Below are 24,932 nucleotides of genomic sequence, written 5' to 3'. Positions count from 1 at the left end.
GTGGGCCGCGAAGGTGCATATCAGGCACGGATGCGGTGCACTGAATGTGAGAATAACTCACCCCACCCGGTTATTGGGCTGCACCATAGGACTAGGGCTGCACCATATGATAGTGACCAGAATAAGTTAGCCCTGAGATAATATAGAGGGGATATTATATGTCTATTTGATGGGAATCACTGCAAGTGAGTTGAGTGACCTAGATAGAGTTACATGTTTGAGCTCGAAAACACCCAGAGGGGTGATGCAGCACACATGACTCTTGAAGTTTGATAAAGCAACTCAAAAAAATTTGAACATGGACAGAAAACATGAAATCAAGCTTAAATTAAATGTATTATTTCTACACACTTAAATAAACAGAGAATCTGGAGATGCACTAAGCTCAGTATAAATAAAGATATAATAATAATAATCATAAATTTAGTACAATATGAGGTCAAATAAAACTTCAGACTCATTTTTGTTTAATATTTTCCTTGCTTAGCAAACAGTTTAATTTGTTTTCGTAATATTTTAGCTAGAAGTCCACACCCAAAAGCTGAGTCTGAACAGGCAGATCTAACGTTCAGAGTTCAGAGCTCAACTGTATAGCTGAACCGACAGCAGTGTCTTGTTCCACAGGCATTATCCTGAGAAATACAAGGTAACATTTCCTTCAAATTATTATTGTTCTTAAATTTTGCTAAAATTTGAAAGCCTGTTAGTTAATGTAAACAATTTTGTTGTTAGTTTAGGGTTACGTTTTGTTAACTATGCTGTGTCTGTAATAAAATAAATAAATAAATAAATAAATGTAAGCAACAACAACAACAACAACAAAAAATGGCAATGCTTAATAATAAAAACAATGTTGAAGCAAAACGTTTTGCAATCATCAGGTCTCCCTTTTAGCTGTAAGTTGAATAAAGAATCCTTGCGGTATAACTGGATAAAATCTATGAATAATAAATGTAGGTTAAACAATGTTTGCTATAAAAAGTAAAACAGTGGGGCACAAAAAGTTGGTTAAAACATCTAGACCATGTGCTTGATCCAAGTGTTTTTTCCCCTCCAGGTCTTTCCATCGATCTCAGAATGGCTAGCCAAGGTATAAAAGTTTCAACAGAAAAAAAAATGTGTTGTGTTTTTGCTTTACAGTGATTGAGGAAATATAATAAGTGGAATTAATTATCTCGTAGGTACTAAAAGAAAGCGGGATCAAAAATCGTCTGACTCAAGCATAGAGTCACCGCTGACGGGCAAGTAAAATCTGAATCTGTTTACACTTATCTCATCTCATCTGGAATTACCAGAGTAACAAATCACTTGGTTGCCTAGAAGGTCTGCACACATTTTCTTTATTTAATGTGTGCTTTAAATAATCTTTATTGTGATTCTCTTCTTCATTGTGCAGATATGGAGATCATGTTGAAGGCAAAGCAAATCATGAAAAGAGTCACTGAAAACTTAGTCCACACAATCATAATGCACAGAGACATTAGGTCAAAGATAAATAAAATGAATAATGTCAGCAGGAAGAAGGTAACCATTGGGATTTTTGGAAAATCAGGTGAAGGGAAGAGCTCCCTATTAAGTGCAGTCCTGGGGAAAAAGGATCTACTGCCATCTGGTTGTTTTGGTGCCTGTACAGCCGTTGTTACTCAGGTGGAAGCCAATGTGACTGACTCAAACTACATAGCAGAGATTGAACTCTACTCTAAAGAGGTTTTCTCATTTGTATTCATTTTACTATGCTTTACTATGAGAGTATTTTAATATGTAAATAAACCAGACTGGAAGGAACTAAAGCCTTATTTTCTATATTGTCCCTCTGCAGGAGTGGGAGAAAGAGCTCAAAGATCTTTTCAGAGTATTGTCAGATGAAAGTGAGGACAGGAATGATGACGTGTTGGAAATTGCTGTAGAAAAGATCACTGCGCTGTATGGAGATGATGCAGAAAAGAAAACATTAGAAGAGCTAAAGAAATATGACAAATTTGCTGAGATTGAGACCTTTTTGTCTATCAATAAGAAAACAATCTCAAACAATGATGTAAGTTAGTAAACAAATGTTAATGCCTGATGGTTTATAACATTAAAAGTATTATGAATTTGTAAATGAATATCCAACATTACTTATTTTCTCAACAGGTCTCCGAATTTGCCAATGAGGTTGCATCTTACATTCTGCACAGTGAGGCCAGTCCTGGAGGCTGGTACTGGCCGCTTGTGAAGAGTGTGACCTTTAAGGTTCCAGATCTTCATGAACTCCTGGAACACATTGTGCTTGTTGATATTCCTGGCACTGGAGACTGCAACAAGTTAAGAGATGACAAGTGGAAATCTGTACGTATATAACTTCACTCTTTTCCAATGAACCTTTTGCTAAGTATACACACAGTATTGCGGAAAGTTACTTTACGTATAAGAGGTCTTTCTACCATTAAGACATCCTGCAAGTTTCATAGCTTAAAGGTGCATTGTATAATATTTAGGAGGATCTGTTGACAGAAATGCAATATCATATATATAACTATATAAAGACCTTACTTAATGAACCGTAATGGTTTTATTACCTTAGAATGAGCCATTTCTATCTACATACACCGCAGGTCCCCTTACATTGAAATGCGCCGACATGTTTCTACAGTGAAAGAAACACTGTAAAAATGTTTTAATACGTGTGTATTAATGTTTTAAATGTTTTAATCAAAATCCGTTTGTTTGTAAACGGCTGGCTACTCTCTACTGTTGGCTACCGTAACTTCTGTTGGTTGCAATTCGCAACCTCACCACTAGATGGCGCAAAAAATCACACACTGCACCTTTAAAACGTCATCCTCATTATAAACAAAGCATTATTAAATCAAGCTCCAAAAATGGCTCATTTTGATATTGCGGGATCTGAGACATCGCACATGCAAATACATTTGCATATGACTGTCTGCAGAGCAAGACATCGACCTATGGTATACATCATCACACCATATAGGCCCCGCCCACTGGAGTTCAGTCATTTAACAGCTGGCACATGCCTACACCGGATGCGAGCGTCACGTAGGTCTGCAACAAACGATTATTTTAATAATCGATTAATCTAACGATTATTAGAACGATTAATCGACTAATCGTCGATTATTTCGCCGACTAATCATTAAGTTTGGAACGATTATTCAGCTTTTTCAATTAGTTAAAACACTGAGTAATACATATTCTAACTATAATATAAAAAAAAAGAAAATCACTTCAGCTTTTGAAATGGTTGTTTTAATGAACTTTGAGACAACTAAACAGGTCATTCTCTTTAAGTTTTCAGATTTCTGTCCAACTCAAATCACACACAAATGCTCCAAGTATTGGTGAAATATTCTGTTCTCTTTCAATAGAAAAAAACTAAACAAAAAATAATTAGCAAACAATTATTATAAGAATAAAAAAAAATTAAAAAAATTATTGACATGACAATTGAGCTGAGTTGACAGAGACACTCATTCACCTTTTAATTTACAGAATAAAAAAGTAACTGACATGATATTCTTCATAACATCTCCTTTTGTAAGTCTTCATAAATATGGAACAAAATACAGGGAAGTGATAAGACTGTAATACCTAATAGTGTTACAATAATAAAAACAGCCCTGACTCCTAAGCTCGATCAAGCTTTATTCTATGCAAAAATAAATCATCACATTACTGTAATTATATTACTATTGTTAATATTATTGCTATTATTAGTAGTATTGCATTCTCTAAAAAGAGATTTACTGCAAGTTATTTAGCTCCAGCTGGAGAACATTCACCTCTCACCGGCTCGTCTCGTGCCGGGTTTTTCCTCTTTAAGTGCTTTAACATGCATGTTGTGCTCCCATGAAAAGCAAGTTCCGCCTTGCATGTATTGCACACGACAGCATTCTTGGTTTGAAGTTTTGTGAAACTTTCACACACCTTGCTAGTTCGGATTCGTTTGCACTCCGTCATAATTCGCGCTGTGTTTTCTTCTACCGCAATAGCATTTGTAACGGCTGCATTACACTCTAGTGCTACAGCGCGGTAGCGGTCAAATCGCGATATTGCAGGCCCTTACATTAGGTCACGTGGGATCAAACAACTACTCGACAACAAAGATATTTGTCGACAATTTTTTATTGTCGACGTTGTCGACAATGTCGACTAATCGTTTCAGCCCTAGCGTCACGTCGCATTAAAAGCAAAAAGAACCCATTATAATAATAGGTGCTGTACACTGGATACAGTATACAGATGCACATTCAGTTTGACATGCATACCAACTTGAATCTGTCGACAACAGGACAAATTGATAAAATTTCTTCAATAAAAGAACGCTTGCTTTTACACGCCCGGTTCAAACAGCTTGTTTGCGTCTCTGTGCATACTTTAGAAGGATCCCAGCGTCGGAAAAAAGTGGATGGTTTATTTTAATGTTGTCCTGGAGCGGATTATATGTTTGTTCTTAGCATTTTGTTTTGTAAGTGAGGCACAGTGTAATCGAGAGTTTGCAAAGAAACTTTTGTTAAAAGATGAAGCGGCCAACTGTAATTGGATCTGACAGCAGCTGCATCACAAACTGCAAGTAAATGATTTCATAATGCTTTGTCTGTACACTAAATTGTTGTATGGATAATGTTTCCAAAACACTTACTCACTTGCAATAGTGAGTGGGCAGTATACAAAGACGTTAACTCACACATACTCCGTTTGCAGTGCGGTGCATGTTGCAGTGCGTATGCGGTGCAGGAGCAGCACGCGCTATAGTGCTTTCACATATGCTGCGTTTGCAGTGCGTAACTCGTAGTAAGCTGTACCACAAACACATACTCACTATTTTTATTTCAAATCCAGAAGTTATCAGCAACTTTCATTTAAAAAAAGTTTTGTCAGCATTTCGATTCTCTTTGTACACATATACACTATTTAATAGACGTTTAATTTAAACAACGTATTATTCAATGCTACTTCTATATGGATTTATATATTAAGTTGCTCAAGCAAGTGGTAAAATATTTAACCATGTAGCCTACTTATATTAAAATCGCAAACATTTTAAATTCAAACTTAAAATTTACAAAAACAGCCGACTCTCATGCCTTTTCTTTTGCACATAAATTGTAATACAATAAATCTTGCATGTCACAAAGAACTTGTTTTTCCACCTCCAAGAATGAGTGTTGTTCATTATGTCGCCTTGTTGACATAAATTGTACTTTTCCTTGCTTTACCCAAGTCTTAAAGTAAAAAAGTTGACTGTGAAAAAATAGTAGTAGGCTATTAAATTAAATACATTTATGGTGAGATTACTACATTTTATTTAATTAAATGCATTTATGGTGAGATTATTGTATTTTCGTGTCAATCTGTGTTCACTTTGACCACGAACCATGCGCTGTCACTTGAATTCAGCGCGTGCAGCACAGCAAAAATAGACTGCGGAAACGATCTCAGCACTGCTGTATACGCACCGCACCTGGAACGGATTGCCGGACCGCATCCGCGTGCAGTGGACCTGCACTAACCTGTTAACATTGGTGCGGAAAAAAATACGCACCGCATACGCACTGCAAACGGAGTATGTGTGAAACGGGCGTACAGTGTCTGTTTACTGACAGCCAGGCCTCAAAGGAACTACTCCTCAAAGGAACCACTCCTTAAAGGGGTCATATAATGGTACATGCACTTTTACAAGTTGATTGTACTGAAATGTGTGTTGGCAGTGCCTGTACACAACCATCATAAAATTATAAAAATCCATCCAGTGTTTTTTTTTAAAATCTTCTTTTATGTTTCCCCCCAACTCAAATCAAGCTGTTCGATTTTGTGACGTCACAAAATCGACGCCCCTCCCACGACTGTTGATTGACAGTAGCGTTTCAACACAGCCCCGCCCTCGCTCGTGAGCGAGCTGTCAATCATAGCCCGCGCGGACCGGCGCGTCATTGTTGATACTGGAGCACTGAGCAGAATGGCGTCTAAGCGATTGTGGTGTTCTGTTCTTGGGTGTAATAACGAACACAGCAGTCATGTGGATGTTCCTAAATCCGAACTGCTGAAGACGCAGTGGCTGAGTTTGTTTTCGAAGGGAATATTCCCCACGATCAACGTCAATGCTTTCATGTTTGCGCAAATCATTTCACACACCAGACTGCCTTACAAACGAGGGTCAGTATAAGCTGGTTTTGCTAAAAGCTGTTCCTGAAAAAAGGATCGGTACCAACTATTCATGTTCCTGCTGCACCTCCAGAAGAACTGAAGTGAATGTAACGTTTTCTTAAGCTTTATATTAATATTTATATTTATATTAATCTTTGCAAATCGCTCGCACGCTTCACGATGAATGCGGCTGTTTACACTCAGGGTACATTACGGCATGTTTTCTATGTACGACGAATTATGAATTCTCAATATAATTCATAATCCCACGTTTATAATGAACAACGCGTTATGGTTATTGTATTATTACAATAATACGCACAGAACAGAGGGGCGGGGTGAGCAAAGCTCATTATCATTTAAAGACACATGCACTCGAACGGAGTGCTGAAAACAGAGCTGTTTTTGACCAGGTAAAATTAGTGTTTTCTTACAATACTAATGAGCATTTTTAATTAAAGTATATTACAAACTTTTAATTTAGACCCTAAAGAATCATATTAGCTTGTACAAAAATGGCATTATATGACCTCTTTAAAGGAACCACTCCTTAAAACAGTTGAAAGTGATTTTATTACTTATGTTTATTGTCTGTTCCCTCACACATGAGTGTGCATGTCTAAGGCCGGTATGTTATTTTGTATGTCATTTTGACATGAATACATATTAATAAATTACATTTTGATGTTTGAAAGTTTAGGTTTTGACATAAATGCAGATATAAATGTAGGCTAATTAAAACAAATATTATCGATTTTCAAATATTGCACCTGTCAATACAGAACAAAATATTCTGTAGCCTATTTTGCCGTCAATACAGCCGACGTTGTCTTTGCTGCTATTTATGTTTAACATTAAGTATAGGCCTTCCAAAACTCTCTCCCCATATGTCGAAAAAATCACCAATGATTCTTATCATATGTCACCTATCAGCAGCAGTGCCGCGTCAGACACGTTTCTGTTGTGCAAAGACATGTGCTGAGTCCCAATTCGCATACTGTAGTATGTTGAAATGAGTATTCCAAAGATACCCGGATGGTCTACTATTTCCGGTTAGAATTCGAAGTGCAGATCAATGCACACTCTAACGGCTAATATTGCCCACAACCCATTGCGTGCGGGAGGGAGGAGCTTTGCGGTGATGGTGGTGATGTAAAGGCAGTCGGATGCAGCAGCGGAGATGCGCCCTCAGTTTTTAAGTGTAAGAATTCAAATGTTTAACCCTAATTAAAGTTATATTTTATTGTCTCGTAATATTAATGGGTTTATGTTGTGCCAAAAAAGTACCGTGTTTATCTTGTAGGGTCCGATGAAGATACTGAGCGCCTCATTGCAGGCTACAAAACAATAAATAAAAAGGCTCTAGTACAGTGTCATGCAAGTGTATTTTTTATGTATTTCTTTTGATGTTTCTGTCTGACTTATTTGTAGTAATACTGTGGCTGTACAAATGGTAACTTTCTCAGTCCAACCAAAGAAACATGGTTACTACACTTTTACTATAGTAAATGGTTCATTTTCATCGGGGTATTTTTAAGTATTATACATAAGTATAAAATACGTTTAACAATAGTTACACTATAAACTTTAAATATTTTAACTCAGAAAATAAGTAGCTTTCGTTACACACATTTGCACATGAACGTCAGAACCAGCAGCCTCACAAACGACCTGCGTTTGGTTGATCTACGACGACGCCCTGCTTCACTCCTCAATTTGAGAAAACACATTGTAAATGTATTGTGGAAAAAAAGATGGGAATAGTAAATAGAATTATATTGGATATATAAGAATGAATGAAATGTAAAATGTTTTGTTAACAGTCGCGGTGTGCGTAACTAGGCAACCACGTTCTCGTTTACGTTGCATGACGTCATCGAAGTATGTCCCAGAACGTGCATACTCTTTTGCCACACACTCAAAAGTATGTACTTTTTCATCACAAAAAAAGTACATACTTTTAGGTCGTAGTATAAGTAGGCGAATTGACTCAGCCATAGACAACGCCACGCAGCCAGTGTGTCGCCGGCCTAAGTGATTGTTTTGGAAAAGAGAGAACATTCAGTAGTTTAAAAATGTTTAAGCAAATTATTAAACTGAAAACTGAGCATTACATTTTAAAATAAGTAACTCAAATATTAATGTGGCAGTTTATAAAGTAATGTGTTACTTGTTACATCAAAAAAGTAATCTGATTACATAATACATGTAATGTATTACTCTCAATACTGTACACATATAAACACACAATCTATTATGCTAAAAGAATGTCAACTGACTCACTATTTCCAATCTTGTAGAAACTGAGAGAGTGCTCTTTTGTGTGGATTGTAAGTGCTATTAATCGAGCAAGCACTGACAAAGACCCCTGGGGGATTTTAAAGCACTGCATTGAAGAACTGGGACCAGGAGGAGAATGCAAAAGCATCAACTTCATCTGTACAAAGACAGATGATATCAATCCACCAGCCTATATAAGGTTAGATTATCTTTGCCATTAAAGGTTCAGTAATTATTACTGGCAGATGTCACTGAAGTAGGTATCAAAGATAAATCAACTTGTGTCTCAACCATTTTTTTTTTGAGCCAGTCAGGAATTGTTCATCATTTTGCTTGTTCAGTTTTCTTGACATGTTTTGGAGCAGGGGTGTCCAATCCTGCTCCAGGAGGGCCACTGTCCTGCAGGGTTTAGCTTCAACTTGTCTCAACACACTGGCCTGAAAGTTTCTATGCTTAGTACTAGAAACTTCCAGTGTGTTGAGACAAGTTGAAGCTAAACCCTGCAGGACAATGGGCCTCCAGGACCAAGTTTGGACACCCCTGTTTTGGAGAATGGTTGAGTGGCTGGATGGTGGACTAATTCAATCTGTCAGGAGTTTGCAAAATTTTCAAAAACACTCTGTCTTTTTAATATTTCTTTTTAGATCTACACGGCTTCCTATCTCAGGAGATAAGGTTTGGAAAATCTTAAACTGTATAGCATATATTTCTTCTTTATATAAGTTTTCCTTGAAAGTTTGTATTGAAAGATTTTTTTTATTCAGATTAAGTCAAACAAATACCTTTAGAAAGTTCTGAAAATAAGTACATTTTTTCAGTTTCCATTTCATAGTCCACAAAATAAAACTTAAAATATCCTTGAGTGTAATAAGTACAGTGTGTTCCAGCTCTGAGCTGAGTTGATGTAAAGAGTTATTTTTACATATACAGCTAGTTTGAGTACATTCAGTAATGATGTACAGCTTGTATAATCAACCATTGTATTAAATTTCACACTGGTATTATACATTACATTAATATATTGTTTTGTTTTTTTATCATTCTTATAAGGATCAGAAAAAAGTGTGTATACTTCATAGAAATAAACATGCCAAGACAAGAGTTAAAGAAAAGTTTGAAAATTCTGAAATCAAGGTATTTTCTTAAATTTTGATTTTTTTTAATAAGTTCTGGTAATATATGATAACAATATATTTATATATATATGATATAATCTTTATTTATTATTATTTTATTTTTAGAAAAGATTCAGCACTGATGATAATTTTCTTAATGTCTTCACTGTAAGTTCCAATGCCTTCTTCGACCACCATTTAAATATGGAACCTACTGAAACTGGTAAACTATATCCTCTTTACCAAACTACCTCATTCATGTTAAAAAAAAATCTAAACTAGATTGAACTAAACACTAAATTGCAGTCAAAGGACTGACCAAATCACCCCCTTCTGTAGAAATCCCAAAGCTACAGAATGATCTGAAGATTCTTAACAAGAACATGAACAGAGATTTTACCAGAGATTATGTCAATGAAGCAAAGGGAGTTTTGTCCTTGATCCAAAGTGTCCAGCTGGATAGAGACAAGAAAACGGTATGAGTCTGAATTGCTGATATACAATTCAGTATATGTCTTCAGAATGCTTTCAATATACATTATCCTGTAATTCACTGCTGTTGTGTAAATGTGTTTCAGGTTGAGACAAAAGTAAAAGTCTACATGAAATTAGAAAAGAACCTAAAGAAGGCACTGAATGAATTGGACAGTCGTTTTGAGACCATTAAAAGTGATCTGGGGCAGTGTCTTTCAAAGGGAGTGGATGAATCAGTGCAATTATGTGTTGCTTCCACAAAAGCAATGATATCCCCCGTAAGTGTGATTGTAATGTTGTGCAAAATGAATCACAATTTTCTTGCCCTTTTAACGGCATTGGTATTTTTTGTTTTGATCAGAATATGGATAAAAGAGGATTCCATAAAATCCTTCAAGCTTTGTGCAAGAACGGCGGATGCTATTGGTCAAAAAATTGGGATGTAATCCTAGATCTGAACAGGCAATTGGCCAAACACTTGCAAGAATACATTAATGAATATTTCAGTCTGATTTTCCCGTAAGTTCTATTTTATTTTTCCATTTAACCTGGTAACTGTCACCCCTATTTTGAGCAGATGTGAAAATTCTGACCTTATATGGTTGTAGGTCATGAATGCTTTGCAATACAGACCTAAGGTTGCTCTTTTATGAAGACACTCAACAGATTATTGGAGAAGTGAAGAGCATTGTTTATTCCTGATTGCAAATGTGACACTTATTTATACAACAGTAAACAAGAAGTTAATATTGAGCGAGTTTTAAACACAAAATTACGAATATTGTTCTTTTTGTTCTATTTTGCTAATGAGCCACAGCAGAACCGTGTATCTCAGAGCAACACAGCATTATTTCTTTAATGAATGAATCCACGATTTTAATGAATCAGTTGAGTGAATGATTCACTGCTGACATGCTGTCAATTCCAGATTAATATGAGGCCAAAAGAGACCAAATATATAATTGGGTTTATATTGTTTATCTGGTCATTCTTATATTAGATCATATCATTACAACAATATTATGTAAACTGTTTTTAAATGAAACTATTTTGTTTTTTTCTTGGCTTCAGTGTGACTGGAACAACAGGGAAGTCAGTGCAAGAACAGATTGACAAGTTCAGTATCATCCAGAGTGACTCTGCTTCTCCTGGATCTCCCATATTACATCACATTCAGAACTTCATCAAAACAGAGGTGAGTTCAGTTTTCCTCTTGTGGGTTCTCAGGGATCTTAATGCAACCATGGGTCTTTCTGTCTTTACTGAAGTAAGCAGGGATATTGATGATAAAAATAAAAAATAAAAACTTTAGCCACTCTGTGTTTTGATACTTTTCTGACTTTGTGTTTTTCCCCTATTTTAAAAGGAAACTAATCTGAAGGCATCGCTCAAAAGACACGTTGTTGATACAAAGAAGCACATCTACTCATCAATCCAAACAACCATTGAGAAGGAAATGTCTTCTTGCTATGACCGTAAGCTAGCATTAAAAGTTACAATTAACTAACTATTTATATCAATAGTCGCCTATATGTGTCACACATTAGGTTGCAGCAGAGACGAGGTGAAGCAAGATCTAAATGCAGCAGTCTTTATTTTCAAACTAACTCAAATCTTTACAAAACTAAATAACAGGAACAGAACAACCTAGAATAGAGACGACAACAGAACAGGAATAGACTGAAACACAGGGCTTAAATACATAGAGAACAGATGAGGGAAACTAGACATAGCTGCGAAAAATGATCTAATAACGACAGTAACAAGACAGCAGGTGACAGGGATTAAATCAATGAAAGACATTGGCAAACTGGGTGTCACAGGCAAACATATTAGGCTTGTTTGACTTGAAATGACATCAAAGTACCGCAAGAGCGAACAGAGAGCAGACGGCTCCTTATGCTTTTGAATTGCTCTCGCAGTACTTTGATGTCATACACCGATCGGTCTGTGCAGCGCCGGTTCAAGTCGAACAAGCCTAACATGAACACGAACACTAAACGTGACAGAACCTCCCCCTCCCGCAAGGTGCGGCCTCGCGCCATATAACATCAACAGGGGTGGGAGGGTGACGAGGGCGTGGCTAGGCAGGATAGGATGCCTCCAGGGCGGTGCGGGCAGTTTCAGGGGCCCAGGGCGGATTGGCCTCCGTGACCTTGACCCTTGGCCCGTCCACTATGGCTTGGGACATATAGCCCCCTCTAAAATTTTCTTGGGAGGCGCTAGGGGTTTATGGACTGGAGGCAAATTCTCAGGCGCGGCGGCGGCCATCTTGGCCGAAGACTCTGACATTGCGGTGGCCATCTTGGCAGAGGGCTCTTGCATGGCGGCGGCCATCTTGGCTGAGGTCGATGTGTATGCAGTCCACACACACAATATTGCTGTGGTCATTATAGCCAGTGCTTCATTTACAGACTCAGCAATAGATTCAGGCTCAGGAACAGATTTAGCCTCAGGAACAGGCTCAGGAACGGGCTCAGGCTCAGGAACAGGCTCAGGACATGAGGACTGGAGACTGGGGAACTTCTTTAAAGCATTTTGAACAGAAATGGAAGGGTCCCTTACTTTGCTGTTTTTCTGGAACGAGGGAAGACTAGAGATTCAGTTGTAGGGGCCGAGACGGGATGAGACTCTGGAATGGCGACCATCTTGGGATGAGACTCTGGAGTGACGGCCATCTCGGGACGAGGCTCTGGAAAGGCGGTGGCCATCTTGGGTCAAGGCTCTGGAATGGTGGTGGCCATCTTGGGATGAGGCTCTGGAATGGCGGCGGCCATCTTGGGACGAGGATCTGGAATGGCGGCGGCCATCTTGGGACGAGGCTCTGGAACGGCAGGAACCCTGATCTCCTCCATGCTCTCGCAGATGGTTAATGGGGAACCGTTTTGGAGGAGTACCCACTCCACGTACTCCTTAAAATTCCACAGAGGCCCCTCTCCGGGCAGACCTCTCGTCCTGGTCCTCTCGTGCAGACCTGCCCGTAAAAACACCCACAGACTGGTGCCCTGGTCCTCTCGTGCAGACCTGCCCGTAAAAACACCCACAGACTGGTGTCGTCATAGTGGACTTGATGTTGAAGATCCAGGAAAGCCTGTGTGTGTTCCTCTAGGGATTGGTAGAGTTGGGGTAATCAAACTCGGACTTGAGTCCAATATTTAATGTACTCGGACTTGTCACGCATTCGAGTGAATTTGTACTCGGACTTGACACAGACTCTGACATTTTAGACTTTTAGAAAAATTTCCGAGTACAGTCGAGTCCGGGCACTTGAGGACACAATATATTATTTTTCAAAAACTGAACGAAACTACTTACATTTGTGTTGTTTCTGCGTTGAGCATTGTAGCCAATCACAGATGTAAGCTCATGAACGCAGTGGCCAATCATAGGCGTTTTAGAGTCACCATGCGGAGAATTCACTCAAAATGTATGTTCAGAATCAGCATGAGCTTTATACTTTTGAAAATCCCCTCATAACCAACGGAGTCTAGACATGTAAGATGTAAATAAGAGATTCACTGTGCAGATGCTGACAACTTCAGTGTTTATGACGAATTTTAGTGAGAGTGCAGAACGTGGTAAGTAAGTGATGGCTTAAAGGTGAACTATAAGTAACTTTTTTTACCTTAACTGAACAGCTTCGGAGTCATTGGAATGGTTATATTACTTATTTCGGGTTGAATGGTGGTCGTTTCGCACCCCCCTGGTGCCCGTGAGCGGAAAACGTACTCGGTTACTAACGTAACCTCGGTTCTCTCTAGAAGAGGGAACGAGTACTGCGTAAGATATCTTACGCTAGGGGAAAATCCTTTTCCGCGAGATATTGAAGCCAAAAATTATCCTTAATTTTGTAATAATGCAAAACGCGTTGCAGCAGCAATGCAGACATAGGCGAGACAGCTCGCGCGCCTATTGGCTGCTCTGCGGCAACTGCAGCAGCCTATCGAGCGAGGCCTGGCGTGACGTCAGACCCAATCAGGGCACTTCGCGCCCGCTGCGTCACGTCCCGCCGAAATGGGCGTGGTCTAGGCCTATAAATATCGCTCGCAGGCAGCTATTATCTGGTTTTTCATCATCGAAGCAACCAGAGCGTGTGCATGCACGGCAAGATACGCAGTACTCGTTCCCTCTTCTAGAGAGAACCGAGGTTACGTTAGTAACCGAGTACGTTCTCTTACGAGAGGTCTCTCGTACTGCGTAAGATATCTTACGCTAGGGGACCCAATGTAAAACGCCGTGCATGCTGAGATCTGACACCAAAGACCCAAGGGCGAAAGCCCGGGGTACATATAGTGCACAATCACTCAGGGAACTCACAGGGAGTCCGGGAAGAGGGAGGGGTGCAGCCTCACTCTTCCACATATAGCAGCGTCGATGGGACGCGAATTTCATCATACAGACAGGGCGGGGTACGGCCTGAACTGATGGGAAATGTGGGTCTTACACAGTTTGCCCAGCTTTATACTGTCGAACATTGAGCTGTGCTCAGCAGACGCAGCATTCTGAGCTGATCGCATCAGGTCAGATAATACTGGTAAATTTAGACCGACAGCAGCCTGGCCTGCAGGGCGGGAACCTCTAGGTTATAAAACCTTATAAATGTAGACGGGGAGGCCCAGCCTGCCGCCATACAAATATCTTGCAAGGCAATCCCACTTGACCAGGCCCACGAAGAGGCCATGCCTCTCGTGGAGTGCGCTCTGACACCCAATGGGCACTGCATGCCCTTGGAGGCGTATGCCAGCGCTATAGCATCAACTATCCATCTGGATAGGCTCTGTTTCGACGCGGCTAGTCCCTTAGAACGTCCGCTAAACGAAACAAAAAGCTGCTCCGTCTGTCTGAAAACAGACGAGCGAGACACATAAGCTCGTAATGCCCTGACTGGGCAAAGGAGGCTCGCGTCTTTTTCCTCATCAGGGACCGGTAGGGCTGACAGGGAGATAACCTGCGCCCTAAACGGTGTGTTGAGGGATTTTGGAACATAACCGTGCTTAGGTTTGAGTATAACTTTTGAGTCATTGGGCCCAAACTCCATGCACGCCGCGCTCACAGAGAGCGCGTGCAGATCCCCTATGCGCTTCACTGAAGCGAGAGCCAGCAAAAACACCGTCTTGAAAGACAGGTGTTTCAAATCGATTGACTGTAAAGGCTCAAATGGCGCACCTTTCATGGCTTCCAGAACCGTAGAAAGGTCCCATACGGGGACTGAGGGAGGTCTGGGAGGATTCAGTCTCTTAGCATTGTTCCTTCCTATTGACTGACCAAGCGTTGTTTCTGAGAACGCTGCTATAGCCGCCACATAAACTTTGAGCGTGGAGGGGGCCCTGCCCCCATCCAACAGCTCTTGTAGGAAGGAAAGCACCTCCGTCACACCACAGTTTGTGGGTGACACACCACGGGCTGTGCACCAGCCCGAAAACACCGACCATTTCGAAGAATAGAGTCGTCTTGTAGACGGAGCTCTAGCCTGCGTGATCGTGTTTAATACTCCTTTAGGGAGTCCAACATGTACCCGTTGATGGCCCAGACATGAAGGGACCATAGTTCCGGGTGAGGATGCCAGATCGAGCCGCGGGCCTGTGAGAGGAGATCTCTCCTCATTGGTACTGGCCACGGGGCAGTACTTGCTAACTGCATCACGACTGGGAACCAAGGTTGGTTTTTCCAGAACGGTGCTACCAGCAGTACTGAGCATCCTTCTTCCCTGATCCGTTCTATCACCTGAGGCAGGAGAGAGACGGGGGGAAAAGCATAGAGCGGGCGGCGGGGCCACACATGGGCCAGCGCGCTCCTGCTCTTGGAGAAATTTTTTTGACAGTGAGCGTTCTCTTGAGACGCAAACAGGTCCACTTCCGCTCTGCCAAATTTCTTCCACAGCAGATGGACTGTCTGTGGGTGTAGAGACCCCTCGCCTGCCGGAACATTGTTCCTGGACAGTCTGTCCGGTCCTATATTCAAGATCCCTGGCACGTGCGCTGCTCTGAGCGAGCGCAGGTTGCACTGAGCCCATACCAGGAGGCGTTCTGCCAGCCTGTACAGTTTCTCGGATCTGATGCCGCCCTGGCGATTTATGTAGGACACCACAGACATGTTGTCCGAACGGACCAAGGCGTGGTGTCCTTTTATTTGGGGACAAAAAACGCGTCAGCGCGTTGTCTACTGCCAGCATTTCGAGGCAGTTTATGTGCAGGAGCTTCTCCCGTTCTGACCATTGGCCGAAGAACGGTCTGCCCTCGAGCAGCGCTCCCCATCCCGAGGTGGACGCGTCCGTGGACACCACTTTTACCCTCGAGGAAGTCCCCAGGCTTACACCTGATTGGTACCAGTCGTTCGCTTTCCAGGGTTTCAGAGCTGTGACGCACTTCTGATTGACCCTGAGGCGAAGCAAACCGGGTGCCCACGCTTCGCGTGGGACTCGCGCTTTCAGCCAAAACTGCAGCGGGCGCATGCGGAGCAGGCCCAGCTGGAGCACTGACGATGCTGAGGCCATGAGACCTAGCATCTTCTGAAATCTCTTGAGCGGGACAGACGCGCCGCAGCGAAAAGAGTTCGCTGTGCGTCGAATGTCTACCGCGCGCTGTTGTGATAGTCGCGCTATCAGGGATAGTGAGTCCAGTTCTGTGCCCAGGAAAGATATTTTCTGACTGGGTGACAGGGAGCTCTTCGCCCAATTGACACTCAGACCCAAATCCTCGAGGTGATCGAGTAAAATGGTCGTGTGTTCTATGAGCACTGCGCGAGATTGCGCTAGAATCAGCCAATCGTCCAAATAGTTTAGCACTCGCATGCCTCTCATTCTGAGGGGTGCGAGCGCCGCATCCATGCACTTCGTAAATGTACGGGGTGCCAGGGACAAGCCGAACGGCAGGACTGTGTACTGATATGCCTGGCCCTCGAAGGCGAATCTCAAATATCGCCTGTGACGTGACGCTATCTGTATTTGAAAATACGCGTCTTTCAGATCTATTGACACAAACCAATCTCCTTGGCGAAAGGATTTGCCTGGTCGTGAGCATCCTGAACTGTCGCTTCACAAGCACTTTGTTCAGTTGCCTTAGATCTAGTATGGGTCTGAGACCCCCGTCTTTTTTCGGTACCAGGAAGTATCTGCTGTATAGCCCTCCTTCGCTCTGAACTTGAGAGAGAGAGGCTCTATGGCCCCTTTGCTCAATAGTTTCGTCACTTCGGCTCGAAGTAAATGTGCTACTTCTGTTTTTACCGTGGTCTCGACGCGCGCCACATAGCGGCGAGGGCGTCGGCGAAACTGCAGCGAATAGCCTCTTTCTATAATGTTCAGCACCCACTTCGAAACCCCGGGTAGCTTTGCCCATGCGTCTGCATGGATAGCTAGGGGTTGAATACGAAGTGCGCTCCGCTCGCTCAGCGATGGAGAAGCTTCGGCGTGCTGTAACACAAGCATGGCGCTCGTGACATTTGAGGCATGGGGCGCGCTGATAACAGCGGGCAGATTGCCCGCGCTCGACTCCTCTGCGGTGGTCAACCGCGAGGGGGAGGGCCGTAGGAACTGTCATGTCTATGTGTGGATGTGGGCGCGGGACAGCGGGCACATATCACACTGAAAGCATTGTTCGCTTGAGTGAAGCGAATGCACGTTGGTTTCGTTTTTACAGAAACCGTGAGACATGCATAACGTGGTGTTAGTGGGCACATTCACCATGTTTGAAGCGCAATCGATCTGAGTCGATTCATGTGCGCAAGCCCTGTGTGACGGGCTGTGCTTGTGTGTAGAGATGGGCACTGGGCAGTGGGCATTCTTTCTACACATAAAACACCATCGGCCGTGGCCGGGACACCAGAAAAATTCACGCTTATGGGATTTATCTGGGTAGCCGTAAAAACGGCGTTTGTGTGCAGGCAAGCGGGTGACAGAACCGACTTGTTTACTGCAGGATACACTGGAACAGTCACATTTACTGGAACTGAACGAGCGAGAAGTTGCCATAGAAACAGAGAGCGTCAACATGCTGGCGTTTATTGCAGGCCTGCATGCATTACAACAGGCTTGTTCACTGCAATATTGACATTTCCAGTCGCCTGAGTTCCAGAGGGGAATGGGAAATGTATAGGAAAAAGGAGGTTGGTCCGTCCGCAGCGGGACCAGAAAAACTTCCTTTTTTTTTTTTTTTTTCTTACGCCAGTGACGCACGGAACACCATAGAAACGGTGTTTGGGTGCAGGCGAGCGGGTTGTACAACGCGCTCGTTGGCTGCAAAATACACATCTGCAGTCGCCTTTTCAGGGAACTGACAGAGCGAGCATAGACGGCATAATTTTATCTGCCGGTAGACCCGGGGATCGAACGCGGGTCTCTCGCGTGCAAAACCTGGGTGTCTGCCACTGGGCCACAGGGGGAGACACATTATAACTCAGTTGGCGCGAGTATTATAAGAGAGCGTCAACGTGCTGGCGTTTGCTTGCAGGCATGCGTGTATTACAACAGGCTTGCTCACTGCAATACTGACATTTCCAGTCGCCCGAACTTCAGAGGGGAATGAGAAATGTACGAGAAAGAGGAGGTCGGTCCGTCCGCGGGGGGACCAGAAACGCTCTTTTCTCCTTTCGCCAGTGACGCACGGAAACCATAGAAACGGTGTTTGGGTGCAGGCGAGCGGGTTGTGCAACGCGCTCGTTGGCTGCAAAATGCACATCTGCAGTCGCTTTTCAGGGAACTGACAGAGCGAAACATTGGCGGCATAATTTTAACTGCCGCTAGACCGGGATTCGAACTCCGGTCTCTCGTGAGGAAAACCAATGATTCCGCCACTGAGCCACAGGGGGGGAACACAAAGGCTTTCGGATGCACGAGCATATAACAGCGTCACATGCTTTCTTCGGCGTATGCTTGCAGGCGCGCTTGTATTAAAACAGGCTCGCCTGCTGCAATATTGACATTTCCAGTCGCATGATCAGGGAACTGGGAAATGTATGAGAAATTGAAGGTCAGTCCATCCTCGGAGGGACTAAAAACACACCTTTCTCCTTTCGCCGGTGAGTGACGCGTGAATGGGGCGCAGAGGCAGGGTAGCTTTCTTATAACGTAAAGAAAAACTAACCCCGACCGTCCGCTTCCAGCCTCCCTTGTGAGCGGCGCAGTTTGCGCGGCTTGAACAGAGGGAGAGAGAAAGCTAGCCCCGTGACCGCCCGCTCCTGACATCCTCTGTGAGCGGCGCGGTGTGCGCGGCTCGAACAGAGGGAGAACAGGTATCGTCCCCCAAGCCGGCAAGGCAAGCGGGCGAACCGGCAAGCTTTGCGGGTTGGGGGTGGGGGGGGGCGGAGGAGCAGTCTCGGAGAAGGATGCCAGGTGAGTCCTCAGAGTCACCATAGGCTGTAACCAGCTCGCAGTGAGGGCAGTCGCCGTCAGCGAGCGCGAGAGCTGCGTGATCAGGAAAAGGGGCGTCTTGAAAAAGACGCCCAGCTCTTTTAGTGCAATGGGAGTGTGTGTCGCGGCGGCGAGCACACACACATACATAAACACAGTAGCAGAGAAAGGATATAACGCCGGATAGCGCAGCAGGAAGGCAAGGAAGGCGGCGCGGCCAGCGACTTCAGTGACTCGTCCCGCTGAAGGTGCTCTCTCTCAGACGGCGCGGCTTCTAATCCAGCTCCAGCGATGCGTGTGCTTCGCTTGAAGGATGAAAAATCAGATAATAGCTGCCTGCGAGCGATATTTATAGGCCTAGACCACGCCCATTTCGGCGGGACGTGACGCAGCGGGCGCGAAGTGCCCTGATTGGGTCTGACGTCACGCCAGGCCTCGCTCGATAGGCTGCTGCAGTTGCCGCAGAGCAGCCAATAGGCGCGCGAGCTGTCTCGCCTATGTCTGCATTGCTGCTGCAACGCGTTTTGCATTATTACAAAATTAAGGATAATTTTTGGCTTCAATATCTCGCGGAAAAGGATTTTCCCCTAGCGTAAGATATCTTACGCAGTACGAGAGACCTCTCGTAAGAGAATCCGCACTTGCAACTTTGAGCCGGCGGGCCGCCGGCCGCTGCGTCAGGAAGTCTCGCGTGATATCAGGTCTCGTGATGTAAACAATTGCTTTACGGCCAAAAGAAATCTGATAAAATGCTGTCATTATTGCGCTCCCTCACGCTGTCCGAACCCGAATGAAGAAGACGTTTTAAAGAACGTCCCATCTGCTTTGATGTCATTGATCTACTAGCCTCTGGTGTCTGAGAATCACCAACGAGTTTTTACGACAGTGTTGTCAAATATCTATTCCGAAGCTGTGGGGGGAGCTCTAGAGAGAAACCTGCGAGCAAAAAGCGAGAATACAGCGAAGAAGTCCCGAAGCTACTGAGTGCTGCTTTAAAGGGAGCGCTAATTGATCTAAATAATAGTTTTGTTTTTCATGCTTCTAGAGGACCAGTTACGTTCACACTGTAAAGTGTAAGGAGTGATAACTGCATTTAAATGTGGGAGTGAACCCGCTAAATTATAGTCCTGTGATTCATGAAATTGCAATGATTGACATAGTAACCATAGCAACATGAGAAGGTGATAACCACAGCAACATTTACATTTACAATTTAGTCATAAGTTTACATACACCTTGCAGAACCTCCAAAATGTAATTTTTTTTATTTTTTTATTTTAAATAAGAAGGATCATAAAAACATTGTTTTTATTTAGTACTGCCCTGAAAAAGCTTTTTCACATAACAGATGTTTAAGAATAGCCTAGTCCACAAGACAAAATACAAACACAAGATACAAGACAAATTACATGTATTGGTTTTGAATATTGTGTGTCATGACCTGGATGATCAACAACTGGTTTTTTTATGTTTGTTTTGTAATGGTTGTTCAAGAGTGCCTTGTTTGTTCCTAACAGTTAAACTGCCCAATGGCAGTGATTGTATGACTTTGAGATCCATCTTTTCATACTGGTGACAGCTGAGGGACTCATACACAACTATTACAAACGCTGCAAACATTCAGGATGATTGGTGTAAATTGTTCTTATTTTGTTTAAACATGCATTAATTCATTTAGTACTGCCCTTAAGAGGCTAAATATTAACATGTAAAAGAAAATAAGAAAAATGTAAACATCACCATCATCTTGCTCAAAAGTTTACCCCTGGCTCTTAATGCATCGTGTTGCATTCTTGAGCATTACCTTGCAGATTCTGAAATATGTACATTAGGTAAACGTATGACTGCAACTATACATTGCAATCCTTTTGTAAAGGTTAAAATATTAATTTAAGAGCTCAGTGTTGAGACCTTTCGCCGGAGTTGGATTGATAGGCTATCTGACCATTCATAATGCAGATATCCGCAATTTTTGTCTGACAAACAAACCAAACCAGGTAGATTTGAACTTGAAAAATGGTGTGTATTGACAACTTTTTGCAGTTCTGATGTTCATTCATGTTTAATTTGTGCGACAATTATAAGATTATCAGTTCACGTGCTGCTTGAACTGAAGCGACTGACCTTGAACAAGGCCGACTTACGTTTTGCCTACTGTATAGGCCATAATGTTATTTGTATTTGTGATGCCTGTCTTTACGCTCATACTTCTCGGAAGAGAGCCAAGTGGGATCGGAGCTTACGCTAGCTGAACTTGTCACAATGAACACATTCAGCCCCTTTGAGGACTGACCTAGCGGACTTCTCACCCATTCACATCACGCACATATCGTATGAGTCACCTGCCATAATAAAGTTGTGTCACACATCTCCTGTACTTTAGTCCTGACATGTTTTTTTCTAAATCCTGACTAAAGACTTCTACAAGCTCACAGGAACAGACCAGCCCGTTCTCATCCTAGGGCGTCATATATTGACGCTTTTGACATTTCGTCTACATCGAACGCACATGGCACCCTTTAGCGTCAATATGAGACGCAGATAGAAATGGGCCAGAAGGCGCCTCCTAGCGGTCTAACCCTATTCCTACACTACACCTAAACCTACCCATTACCGAACAAAGCTCTGTGCGTCTCATATTGACGCTAAAGGGTGCCATGTGCGTTCGATGTAGACGAAATGTCAAAAGCGTCAGTATTATGACGCCCAAGGATGAGAATGCGTTGGAACAGACACGTGCTGAACAAGCATACGGGTACTGAGGACAAAGAAGCTGACGATGCACATTTCTGATGTCTATTAATGGTCTCTCTGTCGCCATGTTCATATGTTCCGCCAATCAGATTGCCGTGTTTACACACTGGCTCATGCAGCAGTGTTCCCATAACATCAAGACCATGACGCACCGTCAAAGTTCCACTTTTTAGGGGAACCAAATATTTAAGTCATAAGGCATAAAAAATGTGACTTGATCAAAAAAATTCAAGAATGGAGACTCTCCAGCACTGACCCAGTGCTGGCAGGCCATCCTCATTGTTGAGCTCTGATTTACTAAATCATTTGATAAACATTTTCATAAGCCACCAATGCAAAATGGTACAATATAGATTAGCAGTGTTAGCAGTTTTATTGTAAACACATGTTCTTGTTCTAATGTATCTTCATAAGAAAGAAAACCGAGTGTTTTTTATCTTAGAAGCCGCAGCAGTGACTGGAATCGGATCCATGAAGAAAAGGCAAGAACTGCTAATAACCACAGTCAATGAAATAAAACATGACATGTTCAACAAGGCAAAAATTGAAATGCTTGAAAAGTTCAAAGATTTAAAGGTACTGATATCATATTTATTAAGACAATCATGTATTTAGTTGTACAATGACTAAAGTCAAGCAGAATCTTCTCTTGTTTCTTTGTAAAGCTGGACATAAAGAATGCTCTTGAATCAGGACTAAAGAGATCAATGGAACTCTCACTGTCAAAAACCAGATATATCAAATTGATGGGTAAGAGAGGATGTCATCCTATTTTACCACAGAAACAAGAGTTTAATCAAATAATCTTTTGCGATGTGAAGTGTCCACTAATTAATCTCAAATACTCCTGTCTTTATGTTACGTGTCTTTAGATGTGTCAAGAGAGATCGAACAGCTGGAAAGACTTGCAGAGCAACTGTCAAACTGAGGTCATCAAGCAATAAAGGGCCCAAGAGATTATTTAACAGATGAAAACATATAACACATTTTCAGTAGATTTACATTATAGATCTTATTGCTTTACTCACATTAATGTGTTGGTATTTTTAGGTGTTTTTAAATGGTTCACTTTCATGAAATTTCTTTGAACATTGAGTTTTATTTTAGGGTGAAAACTGCATGATACACACAAACTGTGTATTGATTTATTGCCCTTTTTTACTACCAAATGTTTTTGTTTTTTTTTGTGTGGAAATGCCATTTAAAAGCTTGGTGCAGCTGTCCTATTTTCTAGAACCTTTATGGGTGATACATTAAGATGGGAATGAAACAAGGGTCTTATTTATGCAATAGTACAAAACAGATCTTTTTTCTTTTCTTTTTTTTTCTTTTTTTTGGGGTGTAAATAATGTAGTGTTATTCTTATCTCATGTACATTTTTAATCTTTCAAATGTCTTCATCTTATATAGCATGAAAATAAATGCATTTCGTAAATTCTGAAGTCCTAAAACTGTGTTAGCATATACTTGTTATGGATTGGAACAACTGTAAGCCATTTCACCTTCTACTGACCTGAGCACGAGCAGAAATGCTGAAACACAGCAGTCACATACAGAGCTCGTGTGACTCACAACACTCAATTCAAACAGAAAGAGCTGTTTCTGTTGAGCTGTAACCAGAAAAAAAGAATCATCATCTAGAGTTATTTCACTCAAATAAATAAATGAGGCATTTTTTTGTATCTGGCCTTAAACAATTGCAAATAAGTTGTTAAATAAATAAAAAAGCTATGCAAAGAGTGCTACTTGGATATAAAGTGAAACTGCTTTTTTAGGTTAGGAATGTACAACACATTGAGTAATCAACTGAACTCTTAACCTTTTTTTTTTTCTCTAATGCTTCAAGATAATTTTTCTTATGCCAGTAACAGATGGTTAAAAGGGGGGGTTGCTTTTACCATTTTAACCAATCATATTGATAGAAGGTGACGCGTTAACTCATGAGTTAGTCACGATGATTTTATTTGTTGTGTCTGTCTTTATCCTATAAAACCTGTTGTATTCCGGTTTACTGGTGGGATTCTCTCTGAAATTTGTCTGAGATCCTCCGGCCATGCTTCTTGGGAGATTCTCTGAGCATTGCTGGAGTACTCTCCCGTGCCGCGAATAAAGCATTTAAAAGACATTTGCTGAAGTCTGTCTGCTTATTATTGCTGCGCAGCAAGCTAGTTAGGGGAACAAGTCAGAGATAGGGGACATCGATTGTAGACGAAACCCAGATAGACTAAACAATGACTGTAGACGAGACCCAGGTAGACTTAGGTCAGGTGTGAAATAGAGAAAAATCTACCACACTATACTCTTCTTGTATTAAATTATTAAAATAATTTGATTTAATTTAAATTTTGATTTAATTCTCAAATAATAAAAACAGATATCTACTTTACTATATAGCCTAATGATTGCTATACAAATATAAATTTGAAATGTCTTTAATCACCAATTTTGGACTATTGCACATGAATATAATATTGTACATTAATCATTAATGTTATTACAGTGATATTGACTTTGATCCATCCACCCATAACATTCAAGCACAAGCGCACCAGCGTTGTCATTAATGATGTCAAATATCATTGGTCCTCACAACGGTCACTGATCTCGTCAAACATTCATTAACTGTTGAATGGTTAAACTATAGTGTTAAATCACATCTACAATGAGCAAATAAGGAGGCTACATTCTGAGAAAAAAGAAAAAGAAAAAAAGTTCAATGAGGTTAAGTTTAGAAGCTTAGGGTTCTTGACACAATTTTAAAGAACCCTTTATGGCAAAAGGTTCTATAAGGAAATTGTCTTAATTGATTGTATAACATT

At 41.8% G+C, this 24,932-nt stretch overlaps 2 protein-coding genes across 4 annotated transcripts in view; one reads left to right on the top strand and one right to left on the bottom strand.

Moving 5' to 3' along the window:
• The window catches only part of LOC309511873 (uncharacterized protein), a 163,916-nt gene that overhangs the window by 38,859 nt on the left and 100,125 nt on the right, over positions 1 to 24,932 (bottom strand). The window lies entirely within an intron of this gene.
• LOC309511864 (nuclear GTPase SLIP-GC-like) lies at positions 521 to 23,397 on the top strand. 3 transcript variants are annotated; one of them, XR_014210797.1, is made up of 18 exons: positions 521 to 646; positions 1,058 to 1,090; positions 1,182 to 1,241; positions 1,397 to 1,707; positions 1,820 to 2,035; positions 2,134 to 2,328; positions 8,448 to 8,626; positions 9,072 to 9,102; positions 9,478 to 9,561; positions 9,669 to 9,765; positions 9,882 to 10,018; positions 10,121 to 10,294; positions 10,378 to 10,535; positions 11,088 to 11,211; positions 11,383 to 11,491; positions 22,556 to 22,689; positions 22,754 to 22,863; positions 22,986 to 23,105. XR_014210797.1 is itself a non-coding variant. In XM_082187222.1 (18 exons), exons 2-18 carry the CDS (start codon positions 1,078 to 1,080, stop codon positions 23,039 to 23,041), a joined length of 2,157 nt encoding a protein of 718 aa, XP_082043348.1. In that variant the 5' UTR covers positions 521 to 646; positions 1,058 to 1,077; the 3' UTR covers positions 23,042 to 23,397. The 3 variants fall into 3 exon arrangements, 2 of the variants coding, with proteins under 2 accessions (XP_082043348.1, XP_082043347.1); XM_082187222.1 differs by having other exon boundaries at positions 9,484 to 9,561; positions 22,779 to 22,863; positions 22,986 to 23,397; XM_082187221.1 differs by having other exon boundaries at positions 22,779 to 22,863; positions 22,986 to 23,396.

Source organism: Leuciscus leuciscus, assembly GCF_965113295.1.
Source record: "Leuciscus leuciscus genome assembly, chromosome: 12".
In the NCBI taxonomy this organism is placed as follows: Eukaryota; Metazoa; Chordata; class Actinopteri; order Cypriniformes; family Leuciscidae; genus Leuciscus; species Leuciscus leuciscus.
Note: the sequence above shows the minus strand (reverse complement) of the source record. Positions and strands in the feature narration are given on the sequence as shown.